Raw genomic sequence first — 16,255 nt, forward strand, 5'->3', positions numbered from 1 at the left:
ATTGGCCATTTTTGACTCTATACTGCCGTTTCTACGTATAAAGTTTTATTGCACTATGTCTGGGTTACAGCAATATGTAAAGACTAATCATTTGGAGTGGCCATATTTGCATGTGTCTGTCCCCGGAAGGGTGGACTGTGATTTTATTGGATGTCTGCAGCTATTACCTTGAAGGATAAATTTTCATTTTTCATCTATTCTTCCCCATCTAGACTGTATCAGGATTAACTGTAATTCCAGTAAGTGCCTATTCAAAATTTTTAAAATGTTATTCCTCCATTATAAAATTATGCAAACTAGATGAAAAGATTGTGTACAGTTTACAAGCGTTGATAACTCAGTACTGAAATGCTATATTAATTACATGGGTGTACAAAGTCATCATATATTCTCTACTGTAAATTGAACATTTTCTCTTTCACCTCTACTTAAACCTCAAAATTAAGTAAAAATTAAGGACACTAAACGTTTTAAATAGAGGGGGAAATAGTGCAAGGTTTCTTATAGCCTTAGCTAGTTCAAAGTACATAACTATCCTGCTGAATTGATCTAGCTGGGTTCTTTTATTGACAATAGCCAAGGGGTATTGAACAAGAATTCATGATTTTCCACCACTTGTCCTACAGTCTTTTTCCCATTGTTCCTTGTACTTTCACCCCTAATCTATGGTGAGATTCTGTGAACATAATTGTCCTTACTACAACAATTCATGTTCCATAATCCTTCCAAGCAATTAACGATACTTACTTGATGCTTCCTGCACAATTAGTTTTGCTAAACCCTTGTTTTATGGATATGTAAGATATGGGTAGTATTAAGTTAAGGACATTAATGTGTCTGACAAAAACTACATTTGTATGATGATTTTTTACACTCTAATCATATAAGAACCCTTAAATTGAACAATTTTTATCTGCTATGCATGTTAATGAAACAGAGGGAAATATTTGCCAGATGAATGGACTAAATTTTATCCTTTCTGATATTATTTGGATTAAGAGGATATATTCTGAAAGGGAATAAAGGACTGTGATTTTATTTTGAGTCAGAGGAGCTCCAGAATGGTGTCAACACAATTATCTATAGTAAGTTCCGTAGATTTGATTTGCTTTATTTTTTCTCATTGGTTTTGGTGTCCAGAATTGGTCCTACACAAATATTAAAAGCCAAATAAAAACTATTTAAACATAGCCTCCAATAGTACTAAAGTCTCCATAATTAATTAGAATAATTACCCATAATATTTTTCTAGTCCATGAAGAAAAATAGGAAGCCACATTTCCTGCTATATAATATGCAATAATATGCAATGCAGATAGATCCTGCACTAAACAAGCTGCATGAGAACAGAAGTAATGCTTCATTTGTAAAGAAGGTAAACAGAAATCATATCATAAAGCAAAATGTTCTTTAGGTGAGTATTATATTCTTAAATATATTCATACTTAAAATCTTAACACATTTTAAAATTGCATTTTAAATTAATGTAAAACAAATGTGTCTGCTTGTAGGACAAAGTGGCTTCTTCATAAGAATAGCATTTCCTACGGTTTGAGTTCAAGGAGAAAGTACGTTCATATGTCTGTTGCCAAATGTATATGTGGTCATGGAAGTTCCCACAAGCCATTTCTTGTTGCCTGTCCAAGGACTGGGCATGTCTTTTTCTTGAATATAGGTCTTAGATCTAGAACAAGTAGCTATTTGGCACAAATGCAATGACTTTATTTGCTGTTGGCAAATACAATTTTTCTCTGAAGGAAACAATAGATTTCCTTGATTTCCTATAGAATTTCACAAAATCCCTCCCAGAGGAGATTTAATAACTTTGAAGAAATCTGGAATTATTAATCCATAATATATCATTTGTTTTGCTTTGTGTCAACTTTGGACAAGCTCAGGTCCCATAAAAATTAAGTAAAATGAGTTGTGGACATAAATGACATCTCAGTGTTGGATCAAGAAAGAACCTACTAAAGTAGAGCAGGTAATCTAATTAGAGAGCCTATGGGCTTGAAATGAGCAGTCTTCAATGGCAAGGATCCCAATACAGTGATTATTATGCCATTATTAATCCTTCTTGTCTTCAGACTGGAGAAAAGCCTGTTGGGAGTCTTTGGGTTAAGTTTAGAGGTGAGAGCAACAAGGATGGTGTTGTGGTGGACGTCTGCCGTAAACCGCCAAACCAAGAGGATGAGGTTTTCTTTGGACAATTAACAGAAGTTTCCAGATAACAGGCCCTGGTTCTAATGGGGGACTTCAATCACCCTGACATCTGCTGGGAGAGCAATGCAACAGTGCACAGACAATCCAGGAAGTTTTTGGAGAGTGTTGGGGACAACTTCCTGGTACAAGTGCTGGAGGAACCAACTAGGGGCCATGCTTCTCTTGACTTGCTGCTTACAAACAAGGAAGAATTGGTAGGGGAAGTAGAAGTGGGTGGCAACCTAGGCAGCAGTGACCATAAGATGGTTGAGTTCCGGATCCTGACAAAAGGAAGAAAGGAGAGCAGCAGAACACGGACCCTGGACTTCAGAAAAGCAGACTTTGACTCCCTCAGGGAACTGATGGGCAGGATCCCCTGGGACGCTAATGTGAGGTGGAAAGGAGTCCAGGAGAGCTAGCTCTATTTTAAAGAAGCCTTATTGAGGGTGCAGGAATAAACCATCCCGATGTGCAGAAAGATTAGCCAATATGTCTGGCTTAACAGTGAAATCCCTGGTGAGCTTAAGCACAAATAGGAAGCTTACAAGAAGTGGAAACTTGGACGGATTACTAGGGAGGAGTATAAAAATATTGCTCAAGTATGCAGGGATGTAATCAGGAAGACCAAAGCACAATTGGAGTTGCAGCTAGCAAGGGATATGAAGGGTAACAAGAAGGGTTTCTTCAGGTAAGTTAGCATCAAGAAGAAGGTCAGGGAAAGTGTGGGACACTTACTGAATGGGGTAGGCAACCTAGTGATAGATGAGGTGGAGAAAGCTGAAGTACTCAATGCTTTGTTTTGCCTTGGTCTTCTCAGGCAAAGTCAGCTCCCAGACTGCTGAACTGGGCGGCACAGTGTAGGGAGGAGGTGAGCAGCCCTCAGAGGTGAAAGAACAGGTTAAGGACTATTTAGAGAAGTTGGACATGCACAAGTCCATAGGGCTGGATGCAATGCATCCAAGGGTGCTGAGGGAGTTGGCTGATGTGATTGCAGAGCCATTGGCCATTATCTTTGAAAACCTGTGGCAATCAGGGGAACTCCTGGACAATTGGAAAAAGGCAAATATAGTGCCCATCTTTAAAGAAAGGGAAGAAGGAGAACCCGGGGAACTACAGACCGGTCATACTCACATCAGTCCTCAGAAAAAATCATGCAGCAGGCACTGAAGGTACATTTTGAAGCACTTGGGGGAGAGTAAGGTGATAAGGAATAGTCAACATGGATTCACCAAGGGCAAGTCATGCCTGACCAACCTGATATCCTTCTTTGATGAGATAACTAGCTCTGTGGATATGGGGAAGGTGGTGGATGTGATCTATGGTTACTTTAGCAAACCTTTTGATACAGTGTCCCCACAGTATTCTTGCCAGCAAGTTAAAGAAGTATGGATTGGATGAATGGACTGTAAGGTGGATAGAAAGCTGGCTAAATCGTCAGGCTCAACGGGTGGTGATCAATGGTTCAATGTCTAGCTAGCAGCCAGTATCAAGCACAGTGCCCAGGGGTCGGTCCTGTGGCGGGTTTTGTTCAACATCTTCATTGATGATCTGCATGATCAGATGGACTGCACCCTCATCAAATTCGTGGATGACACTAAACTGGGAGGAGAGGTAGAGACCCTGCAGGGTAGGGATTAGGTCCAGAGTGACCTAGACAAATTGGAGGATTGGGCCAGAAGAAATCTGATGAGATTCAACAAGGACAAGTGCAGAGTCCTGCACTTAGGATGGAAGAATCCCATGCACTCTACGGGCTGGGGACCCACTGGCTAAGTGGCAGTTCTGCAGAAAAGGACCTGGGGATTACAGTGGACGAGAAGCTGGATGTGAGACAACAGTGTGCCCTTATTGCCAAGAAGGCTAATGGCATACTGGGCTGCATTAGTATGAGCATTGCCAGCAGATCGAGGGAAGTGATTATTCCCCTCTATTCGGCACTGGTGAGGCCATATCTGGATTATTGCGTCCAGCTTTGGGGCCCCCACTACGGAAGGAATGTGGACAAATTGGAGAGAGTCCAGCGGAGGGTAACAAAAATGATTAAGGGGCTGGGGCACATGATTTATGAGGAGAGGCTGAGGGAACAGGGCTTGTTTAATCTGCAGAAGAGAAGAGTGAGGGGGGATTTGATAGCAGCCTTCAAGTACCTGAAGGGTGGTTCCAAAGAGGATGGATCTAGGCTGTTCTCTGTGGTGGCAGATGACAGAATTTGAGGTCTCAAGTTGCAATGGGGCAGGTCTAGGTTGGATTTTAAGAAAAACAATCACTAGTAGGGTGGTAAAGCATGGTAATGGGTTACTGGTGGAATGTCCATCCTTAGAGGTTTTTAAGGCCCAGCTTGACAAAGTCCTGGCTAGGATGATTTAGTTGGTGTTGGTCCTGCTTTGAGCAGGGGGTTGGACTAGATGACCTCCTGACGTCTCTTCCAACCCTAATCTTTTATGATTCTATGACTGTACTAGTATCTTCTCTAAAATGACAATCCTCAGTATCAGCCCCTCATAGCATAGTCACTTTTCTTTGCAGTTTGTTTATTGTCTTTCTGGCTTTAGAAGAAATCAATTGCCATGATTAGTTCTAACTTCCCTTTATTAAAGGAGGTCCTTGTGTATTTAGTGGGTTTTTTGAGCTTTCAATACCCATCATGGTAAGTATGGCAAAGTTAATTATCTGCAGTTGCTGGAATTTTTCAATTACCAGGTAATGCTTAGTGTTCAGTTCCCGTATTTCGAGTTTCCAATTATAGTGCTTTATTGTTCTTGGTATTCATTTGCTTACTTAAAAAAAAGTACTGCATTTGAAGGAAAGGCATACTAGTGATTCCAAAAAAAATAAATCTAAACAAAACAACATAGTCCTGAACTGTGACTTAATTTACTGCCCAATGTAATATTATAGTACATCCTTTGCTTTCTTTTGGGGGGAATGTGGGGGTTATTTTGTTGAAAGCCTGATACAACAGCCAAATGTTTATATTTATAAAAATAAATTTCATTTTCTGGGTCAAGGAATCCCTGAAGAATTATTACACTGGATTGCCTCCGGTTCTGCTGCCTACAAATCAGATTATGTTCTTTATTGACTCCACCCTCTAATTCTACTCTCTGGACTTTGACACCATGTGTTATAAATTGGCTAGCAATACAGTCAAATTCAGGTAGAAATATCTGTTATCTGCTTTGAATTTGGAGACATAGCTATTAAAAATCCCAGTGTTTGATCCAAAGAGAGAGAAAATATGAATTCAAGCAGTTTGTTTCCTACGGTGAATAGCAACAGTGAATAAAAACTGTTGCCCTCCCCTTTCCACTTCTCCTCACACAAAGTTTAAAATCTATCTTCTGCTCCCTGCAGATCAGATTATAATTTCTCCATGGGCTACCATTGGCTCTCAGAGCTGATATTAAGATTTTTTTTCTTTTCGTCATGTTCATGACTCTGAGTTCATGAGTCGTCATGACTCTGCTTTTTGTGCATGTGCTGGGCTGCAGAAGGGATCAGCACATTTTGCAATATTTTAATCTTTGCTGTGAGGCACAGATTATTTAAATTTCAAGATTTATCAGGTGACAAGTTGCCAGTGAGCTATAGCTAGTCAAGAATATTGTGGAAACTCTTCATTGCATGTCTCTTGTGTGAAACTGAAAACCTAGTTGCTGTGTTGAGATGTGGCTTTTCAACTTACATTGCCTACAAATAACAAGTGGATGACATGTAAATGTCAAACTATGTTCTTTGTTTTTTGTTAGATTAGAAAATTATAATCTTTAAACAAACACAGGCTAGTGGAAACCCTCTTACCATGAGGAGAAAATATCATAGCTGAAATGCTGTTGTCTGATACAACCCAAAATCAGTTTAGAGCCTGCTTTTCAGATCTGTAAATTTCCTAAATCAGATCCTTTAGCTTGAGGGTCAATTATATAATCCTTTGAAACTGCTGGTATTTTCAGGTAAAGGCTGAGACTAGCACTGGGGCCAAGCAAAAGCTTATATTGCAAATCAGAGTGCCACTGTGATTTTAGTATTTAATGTTCTCATAAAAAAGGGTATTTACTCAGAAAGAACCAGAAAGTGAATTGTTTGAAAAAATAACAGATGCAGAGGGTTGCTTTGTATTAGGCACCTTGTAAAAAAATCCCAAAATTCTGAAGCTTATAATGGAAATTGGTGGAGGGCAGTTGTAACTGGAGTCTAGGGCAACCCTCAAGATGCATACCAGCAACTCTCTGACAGGGTGGGGAACTTTGGAAACTACAGTGTGGCAACTAAGTTCATTTCCATGTGAGTTTGGAAGAGATGGTTGCTAAATTTTCATAAGACTCTCAAATCCAAGTACAATATAGTACATCCAGTATCTGATGCAGTGCTCTCCATTCTTATACTAAATGTATGTGCCATAGTAAACTTCTGTTGCCTCCTCCTATTTCAAAAATGTAATACACTTAAGTGTTGTGTAAACTAGTGTAGGGGAAAATCTTGCAATCCTTACTTAGGCAAAACATGTGTTGAAGTCATTTGGCATTTTGCTTAGATAATATAAAGGCAGGTCCTGGCCCATCCTGAAAGTATATTATTTTTTCACATGGCTCCTCTACCCTATGCCTTAACCCTGGTCTACACTTCTGGAGGCTTTAAGCTGATAGAAAATTTACAAAGGCTCTACAAGGGCAGGTCTTCACTATCCGCTGGATCGGCGGGTAGTGATCGATCTATTGCAATAAATTGATCCCTGAACGCGCTCCCCATCGACTCCGGAACTCGAGCTCACAAGAGGCGGAAGCGGAGTCAACAGGGGAGCGGCAGCAATCGACTCGCCGCCATCCTCATGGCCAGATAAGTTGACCTAAGATATACCAACTTCGCTGAAGTTGAAGTTCAGCGAAGTCAGCTTAAAGCATCCAGAATCAATGGGTGAAATAATGGTCCTATTGAAGTCAAAGGGGTGTTTGCCAATGACTCCAATAGAGGCAGGATTTCACCAAATAAGACGTAAATGCCAGATGTAGAATACATTTTTGAATAACTGTAGTATGAATACAGACCTGTTATTTCACTTCATATTTTCACTCACTACAATGGCTGGAAAACCTTGTTTAAATCCCTCTTTAACTCTTATCTCTTGCTGTGATGCCTATAAATTACTACCAACTGAGTGACTAGGCAGATGTTGAGCCATGACTACCAAGACTCCTAATTCTAATGCACAGTGTGTTTGTTTTCTGATATCTCACCCTCCCACCCCTTTTATTGATTTCTTCTGTATGTTTTGTCTTGTCTTAATCCTAGAGAGTGAGCTCTCTGGGCTGGGCAGTGCATTTTCTGGTTTTGTACATTGCCCTGCATATTGGGACCCCAGGTCTAAAAGGAGCCTCTAATAACTACTGTAAAAATACAAATAATAAGTAATAATTTTATACGCTGGACAGTGACTAACATTTTAATGTTGGAAGAATCAGACACCATTGCTCAATGTAGCAAAAAAGAGAGGTGTTGTTTCTGGGAATAATAAAAATAGATTTTGCTTGTAAAATACTGACAAACAGGACCAGTCCAATGGCCCCATAACTAGGTCTTGTACATTGTCATATAAAAGATTTCCATTCAGCTCTCTGAGCCACTGTTTTGCTCCCTTAGTTGTCCCACTGAAATTAATGGCAAGCGTCAAGGCTAATTCCCCGCAAGCACTCTACAAATAAATGCTTGCAACTCCAGGCTTGGATTAAACTCCCAAGGTTACAGCTTTTCTCTGACCTTGGATTGTTAGATGCTGCCACCACTCAAGTGCAGAACCCCTTTGAGAGCCCAACTCCAGGGTTATGAAGGCTGACCTTTCCTTGGTTGGGTCATGTAGCTGCACTTGCCAGTGCCCCTTAGTTAAATCTAAGGTGGAGATCATTTGGGCAGTCCCAGTTTCTCCAGTATCTCATCTGTGCATGGCACTGGATAGTTCCATGGGTGAGTTATAGCATATAGCTTGCAGTAGTCCACGCAAAAGCAGATTTCCCTATCTAATTTGAGAGCCAGAACCACTGGAGAGGCACATGCACTCTCAGAGGGGCGGATTACACCCGTCTGTAACATGTCCTTAATCTCCCTTTCTACTGCAGTTTTGGCTTGAGGAGCCATCCAGTAGGATTGGGCTCTAATTGGGCGAGCATCACCTCTGTCAATAGAGTGGTACGCCCGTTCTGTCCATCCTAGGGTGGCTGAAAACACTGGTGCAAAACTGGTACACAGCTCCTGGATTTACTGTCACTGCTTATGCCCAAGGTTTATGGAAAGACTCACCTCCTTTACGCCACTCTTGCTTTTCCCTTCATAGTAGACTCCTTCAGCCCACTCAGCGTCATCTCTCTCCTGGGCTGTAAACTGGAGAACCTTGATTTCTTGGGAATAAAAGGGCTTTAGAGAATTAACATGGTATATCTTAGGTTTTAGGGTAGGGTTTGGGAATGTTATGAGGTAATTAACAGCTCCCAGGCGCTCTCGGACCATAAATGGCCTCTCCCATGACTCTTCCATCTTATTGGCCTGGAGTGCTTTTAGGACCATGACTTGGTCACCAAGTCTAAAGGAATGCTCTCTGACATGTTTATCATACCAGGCCTTTTGCTATTGTTGAACATCCTGTAGGTTTTCTTGAGTAAAGGCTAGAGAGTCTTTGAGGGTGGTTAAAAGTCCAAAATGTTAGTTTCTGGAGAAGATGTAACCCCCTCCCATTGCTGCTTCACCAACTGTAATGGCCCCTTAACTTCGTGACTATAAACGAGTTCAAAGGGTGAAATCTCCAAACTGGGATGTGATACAGCTCTGTAGGCAAAAGCAACTGCTGCAATACTAGGCCCCCAAAGTTCCATTAAACTTCTCCACTAGGCCATTTGTTTGAGGGTGGTAAGGGATGGCAACCAAGTGGTTCACCCCATGAGCTTCCTAAGGATGTTTCCTGGTCCCTGCCAGTAAGTTAGTTCCTGAATCCGTAAGGATGTCAGAGGGCCAACCTACTCTGGCAAAAATGTCTGCCAGTGCCTGGCTCATGCTTTTAGCCCTGGTGTTGCTTAGAGCTACTGCTTCTGGCCATTGGGTGGCAAAATCCATGAAGGTCAGTATGTACAGCTTTCCTCTGGGTGTCTTCTTAGGGAAAGGACCCAGAATATCCACAGCTACATGCTGAAATGGAACCTCAATTATGGGGGAGTGGCTGGAGAGGGGCTTTCCCACGATCTGGTACATCTCACAAGACCGGACATAGGTAGAAACATCCTTGCCCATTTCCTCCCAGTGGAATGACTTTCCCGAACGGTCTTTGGTCCTATTCACCCCAGCATGGCCACTAGAGTGATAGTGGGCTAAGCTCAAGAGCTTTTCCCCATACTTAGTTGGAACTACCAACTGTCTCTGAGGATGCCAGTCCTCCTTGTGCTCACCAGCAAGGATTTCCTTGTATAAGAGTCTTCCTTCTCCAACAAACCTGGACATATTAGAAGAGCTGAGAGGCAGTGGTTGTTCCATGCCACTGTCCTAGCTCTCTTGAGGCTTTCATCTGCTTCCTGCTCTGCCTGGAACTGCTTCCTTGTTGCTGGAGACATCAGTTCCTCATTGGATTGTGGATCTAGGCTTGGTCCCACTTGAAGCGATGCAGGTGATGGGGATGTCTCCGTCGACTGTGAACCACTCTCCACTGGTGCACTAGGTTGTATTTCAGGTTCTGATTGTGCTTCTTGCACTGGTTTAGCTGTTGCTGCAGGTGCAGTCTCTGTGGCACCCTTTGGTGCTGGTTCCCTTGACTCTGGTGGGGTTGCAAGCACAGGCTCCGTTGCTGACTGCTCCACCAGTTCCGATCCTTGGGCTGGTTCAGGCTGGGTCCCAGGAACTGGATCTACAACTACTGCCATAGACTCTGGTCTAGAGTCTGGTTCCACCACCTCTGGCCGGGTCCCGGGATACAGACTGGGTCCTTGTAGGAAGCTCAGGAATGGAGTTAGGTATGGAGACCTGTTTAGCCTGGCTGCGGGTGACCATCCCAATCCTTTTTATTAGCCTCACATGGTTGGATAAGTCTTCTCCCAGCAGCATGGGAAAGGGATAATCGTCATAGACTGCAAAAGTCCATATTCCTGACCAGCCCTTTTACTGGACATGCAACATGGCTGTAGGCAAGTTAAAAGAGTTGGCCTTAACGGGTTGCACTGTCACTTGGGCCTCTGAGTTGATGAATTTGGGGTCCACCAGGGAATGGTGGATAGCTGACACCTGTGCTCTAGTGTCTCTCCACGTAGTAATCTTCCTCCCACCCCCACTCACAGTTTTCCTTCGCTCTGGGGGTATTTGGGAGGCATCTGGGCCTAAAGGCTCTCAGTGGGATCCCAGGGTGATGAGTTGCTGTCGGCTGGTGCTCTTGGGGCAGTTGGCCTTCATATACCCCAGCTCATTAGATTTAAAACATCACCCAGCTGACTGTGGGCTGGGGTGAGGTGGGTGGTTGGAGAGTAGGGTGGTGGTACGAGAGGGCATCTGGGGGTCTCCCTGGCTGTGTGGAGGGCTCCTCCTTGCGAGGTGGGGCCTTGGGTTGACCCTGATGGTGGGGGTGTCGTGTCAGGTTGCCCCTTCTGGAATCCCCACCAACTGCTACTAGCTTTCTTCTTCTCCACCACCTCTACCCATTTGGCTCCGATCTCCCCATCTTCAATTACAGTTTTGGGCTTCCCATCTGGGATGTACCTTTCTATTTCCTCAGGAACACCCTCTGAGAACTGCTCCATTTGCATTAGGAGAGACAGAACTTCCAGAGATTTAACATTTGCTCCTGATATCCAGGCATCCCAATTTTTTACAGTGTGATAGGTGTGTCAGGGAAATGCCACGTCTGGTTTCCACCTTAGGGCTCTGAACCACTGACGGGCATGCTCGGGTGCTAGACCCATCTGAACTCTGGCCTTTTGTTTTAAAAGTTCATTCTCTTTCATGTGTTCTTTGGGCATTGCAGCTGCAACCTCTGCTAAGGGTCCACTGAGTTGTGGCCTCAGCTCCACCGTCTACTGGTCTGTAGGGATGTTTTACCCAAGACAGGCCCTTTCGAAATTTTCTAAGAAGGTCTCTGTATCTTCACCTACCTTATATGTGGGAAATTTCTTGGAATGGGGAGCGGTACCTGGAGGAGGACTGTTAGGGCTACCTGGCTGACCCAGCTTAGCCTTTTCCAGCTCTCAGCACTTCAGCTCTGTGTCCACTTCTAAGTGCTTTCTGGGCTTGATCTGGGTATGTCTTCTCCGTAGCATGCCTCTTTGGGAAGACTGGTTGCTCTAGTGTTTTGGTGCCCAACCGCAACCTCATGCACAGGGCTGACCTACTCTATCCTAGCTATTTCATTGCTATGAAGCTAGAAAAAAAAATAAACTCCTTGTTGGACTCCCTGGCTTTGCAGGCTGAATCCTTTGCATGCCTGTTCCCCCTCAGGCAGCAAAGAAAAGAAAAGAAAGAAAAAAAAAAAACCTGCCTGTCTTTGCAGGCTGCCAAAAGGAAAAATGTGTCCTTTTAAAATTCTGAGGTCTGTGCTTCTGGTTCAAAGTGATCCCACCGCTCTGCCACCATGTGAAGGCTAATTCCCCACTCTGGCACTTCGAGTGCAGAAGGTGGGGGCCTGCAAGGACTCTAAAAATTAATACTTGCCACTCCAGGCTTGTATTGAACTCCCAAGGTTACAGCTTCTCTCTGACCTTAGATTGGCAGATGCTGCCACCACCACCATTGGTAGATGCTGCATAACCCCTTTGACAGCCAGGAAGGCACACTTGGGAATTCCTTCTGGTGGGGACACTCAAACCCTTTCACCCCCACCCCTCCGGGGAAGAGCTAAGAAAGAAAAAAAAATGGAAATCAGCTGTTTCCACCAGCTATTTAAACAGCATGTGCACAAACCTCTTAAGACACAAAAATCCAGTTCTCTTCTTGAAAAAGTTAAATATTTTTAATTAAAAAAAAAGAAAAAATAAATCTGGGAACTCAGGCTATTGCTAGATTTTAAAAGAACAACTACAAGGATTAAGCACCAAGAATAGCTTTCTTGAGACCCCGCTTTATGATTACAAGGAAAGCAAAAGCACCTGGGGTTAGCACAGAGGAGTCCACAAGCCATAAAGAAATAAAAAGAGCTAAATCAAATCGCGCCTTCCTAGACATTTCCTGATCTACTTACATATTTGCGGTTTCAAATGAGTAGTTTCTAGGTTCGATACCGAGCATTTTTCATACCTGGCCCCAAGGTTCTTACAGCATAGTTGCTGCCCTGTCCACCTCTCCCAGGGAGAACAAACACAGACAGACAAAAGGGGAATCTTTGTTTCAATTTTAAAAAGTTCTAGCCTTCTCATTGGCTCTTTTGGCCAGGTGCTCACTCACTTCCTTTTACCTATGCAAAGTAGTGAGACTTTTTAACCCTTTACAGGTAGAGCAATTAGAGAACAGCTACTAAGAGGGATTTTATAGCTACTGGCTGGTTGGGTGTCCATAAAAGGGAGCTCCCCCGCCCCTTCATTTATCATAGCACTACTCATGTGTAAGTAGTACACAGCATTGATTGGAAATGCTGCATGAACACCTGTTCTTGTGGCATGTTCACTGGCAAGGCATCCTGCAAATCCTGGGAAAACCAAGGAATCATACAAGATTATCAATAAACAGTAGGGGAATTAAATAGGTGATTGATCAAACAATGCTGTTCAAATTCAATCCATTTTCAGCCTGCATTACAGAGTTCAAGCAGTGGGGAAATTTAAATAAAAACTCTACAGCCATTTGAAATCTACTGCTTGTTGTAATGCATTTAGTTGCAGTATCAAGAGGCTTCCATCTGTGCTCTTGTAGATGTTGCAAAATCTACTTTCATGATGAAAATGGCTAATCAATATCCATGTACTATCCTTTTATTATCTGCTGACAAGACTGACTAGAATATAATATCTCTGTTCTTTTTCCATCCTGGACAATGGAAAAACAATAAAACACAATGGGCTGGATCCTTGGCAAGTGTAATTTGGCACAGTCAATACAGCGGCATTGAGTTGTATCAGATGTTTTTGATCTGTGCTAAAAAGCATGACATTACTGTCAGTGTAGCGAAAATCAGCATGGCATATGTGGAGTTCCTTCTGTTGCATAAATATTATCATGAAACAGCACTATCCACCCATGCAGCCTCATGAAACCAGCATCCACTGCTATATGGAAGAGAGAGCAATCATTGGATCCCCCAGCTCTCTCCTTCACCATCATCCACCAGCAGCTGAAAGAGAACATCTTGGGAAGGTGGAAAAATGAAAGAGATTAATATACAAAAGCAAAATGAAATAAGAGAGCAGCTTGGATATTCCAGACCCATTGAGCTTAATTTGGGTTTTGTCACAAGTCTTAAATTTCTAGCGCACTGATGCAGGTGCAGACATGGAAACACATAATCTGATCCTCAGTTCCCCATTTTCTCCAAGGGTGGTGGGGGTGCCTGTACTATGACATGCAGATAACATCCCCTGCAGCACCACCTTAGCAATCCTGTCTGGCGTGCCTGTGGTGGGGAGGCACAACCAAGGCCTGACCACCTGTACAAAAAGAGGAAGAGGGAGCTTCCCGACCCTGCTCCCCTGCTATCACCTGCTGCCGCTACTGCTGCCTAGGATACAGACAGTGAGCACAGGGAGTTAAGCAGTCACTTTATATTCCCATATTTCCCTATGCAGATGAACGGCTAGGGTCATAATTGGGCTTGTAATGAGTAGAGGGAGGGAAAAGAAGAGTCCGTTCTCCATGTCAATATGTGCAGGGAAAATAGGGCTTAACTTAAAAAAATTATGTCCCCCTATTATCCAGGTTTAATCTTGTCCTTTGGTTTGGGTTTTGTTTTTGTTTTTTAAAGAAATTTTGTTACTGTGAAGAATGTGTAATGTATTTTTACAATCTGTCTCACCCCCATGGAATCTCACCATCATTTAGGGTGTTGAAGCTCTTCACAGAGAATTCAGAATACAATGCCATGAAAATAGCATTGAAATATATATATATATATTTTTAAACAGTAAAATATTGTAAAAAATCATAAATAGTTGAGGCAACCTTTCCCAGGTCCTGACAGCAAGTAAAACTTACAAATGTCTGTGGAAAAAATGCCTTCAGATGGATTGTATCAGTCAAAAGAATTGTCTGAGGAGGATGAGCAGGGCTCGAACTGGGCTGGCTTTCAGGGTCTCACTAAGCTGTTCCTTTACCAATAAATAAATGAATAAACAAATAAAAGCCACCTTCTTCTCCAGAAGCTCATCTTTCTTTTAAAGAGACAATTAAGCCTCTAGGCCTTATTTCCCCCAAGATATCCTGAAAAACATTAAATGAATATAATTTTGCCTAAAGATAAATGTCAACATTGTTAACTGTTTTGCTGCTGATAGGGTGGATTTGATTTAAATCAAATTGATTTAAATCATGATTTAAATCACTAGTAAGGAAGACTCGATTTAATCATGGATTTCTACATAAAAGTGCATTCTTGTTGGTTGTTATAACCTTAATACATATTCTTCACAACTCATAGATAGATGTAGGTTTCATTTTTAGAAGGTACACACTATATATTTTTAAAGTGATGTATTTTGAAAAAAAATCAGATGAGTTTTACAGCTATACAGAAAATGAATGATTGTTTGGATATTTCATTTATCAAAGGTAATTGAAGCAGATATTCATAAAGTTATTGGGAGGTGAACTATCTCCAATTCAACAGGTTAATCATTAATATTTGGAGGATTTTCTTCAATAGCAAATATATAATATTTTAACAAAACAAGCATATATATTTTTGAATTTAGTTAAACATTCAAGTTTTTTAAAATCAGGTTTATTTTTGTTAAAGTTGTTTTTAATTAAAATGGTTAAATGGAATATTTTAAAAAATAATTAAATCGACTATGTCAGCCAGGTCAACATGAGAAACTTAAAACATTGGCTTCTGCAGCTAACTCAGTCGTCTTCACCTTCATGTTCCTGTTTGTTCATAATCTGGAAAAGAAAAACAAGCTTTCCTACTTTTTCAGGTCCCAATTGATTTCTCAATTTGGAATGAATTAGTCCTGCAGAAGAAGCTACTGCTGTTAAAAGTGAGATTATCACTTCAACAATCTCTGAATCCAAATGCTTAAGTGACTTTCACCAGTTCACTAGTGTGACTTTCTTTAAAACATCATCAGCAAACATATATGTATTGAATGTTTCTTATTCCCAGACTGGGTCTCTTTTACGGCCTGCTGCCATTATAGGTTTTCCCTTCCAGTGAGAGAATGGTATGGTAGATCTCAAATCAATGAAGGCTACACTCAGAAAGACCTCAAGACTTCTGGAATATGCTGCTCAATCAATTTCATGTTTGTTTCTACTGCCTGTCCCTCCCTTCTCACATTTATCTCAGACTTCTCCTTGTCCAGATCTATTCCACCCCCAACTATCTTCTATTCATTGAACTTTTTGAAACTCTGCACTTTTAGAGAGAGGTAAGGGATGGATGGACTCTCTGTACACAAATTTGCAGAGGGACAATAGGGTTGAGGTCTGTTATTTCTCACCTCTACATATTATTTATTTATTTATTTATTTACTTGTTTTAAAACATTTTTTCTGTTAACAAGCACGTTATCTCTGAAGACATAAATCCACAGTTTGAGAACTTCAAAACTAAGCATCTCTGATGGTATCTTCTAGACTGAGCAGAGTCCCATTGGGTAGATAGAAAGATTAACCTAAATGATCCATTCAGAAGCCCCTGGAACCACAGAAGATTAGGTCCATATTCCATGAACTATTGGAATTCATTTACAAAACTTTTCTTAAACATTACATGAATATATTGTCTCATACTATAGAATTAGAATTTATAATCCCTATTCCATGATGAGATATCTTTGCTCTATAATGTATCTTAATTAAAAACTACCTTTAGATAGGTTTCTTCCTCAAAAAGCATTTTACCAAAAAATCCAATTTAAATTTTAAAAAATCTGATTTTTTTTTTTAA

At 41.5% G+C, this 16,255-nt stretch overlaps 1 protein-coding gene across 23 annotated transcripts in view; it reads left to right on the forward strand.

Annotated features, from left to right (window-relative positions):
• NRXN1 (neurexin 1) overlaps positions 1-16,255 on the forward strand; it is a 1,265,182-nt gene that overhangs the window by 594,662 nt on the left and 654,265 nt on the right. For 21 of the 23 annotated variants that reach the window (XM_073339213.2, XM_078852309.1, XM_078852310.1 and 18 more), the window contains one exon: positions 213-239. The exons of the other annotated variants lie outside the window; for them this stretch is intronic. In XM_073339213.2, coding sequence (XP_073195314.1) covers positions 213-239 — 27 coding nt within the window. The remainder of the gene's footprint in view (positions 1-212; positions 240-16,255) is intronic. 23 annotated transcript variants of the gene reach the window in all.

This window comes from Lepidochelys kempii, chromosome 3 (assembly GCF_965140285.1).
Source record: "Lepidochelys kempii isolate rLepKem1 chromosome 3, rLepKem1.hap1, whole genome shotgun sequence".
NCBI lineage: Eukaryota > Metazoa > Chordata > Testudines > Cheloniidae > Lepidochelys > Lepidochelys kempii.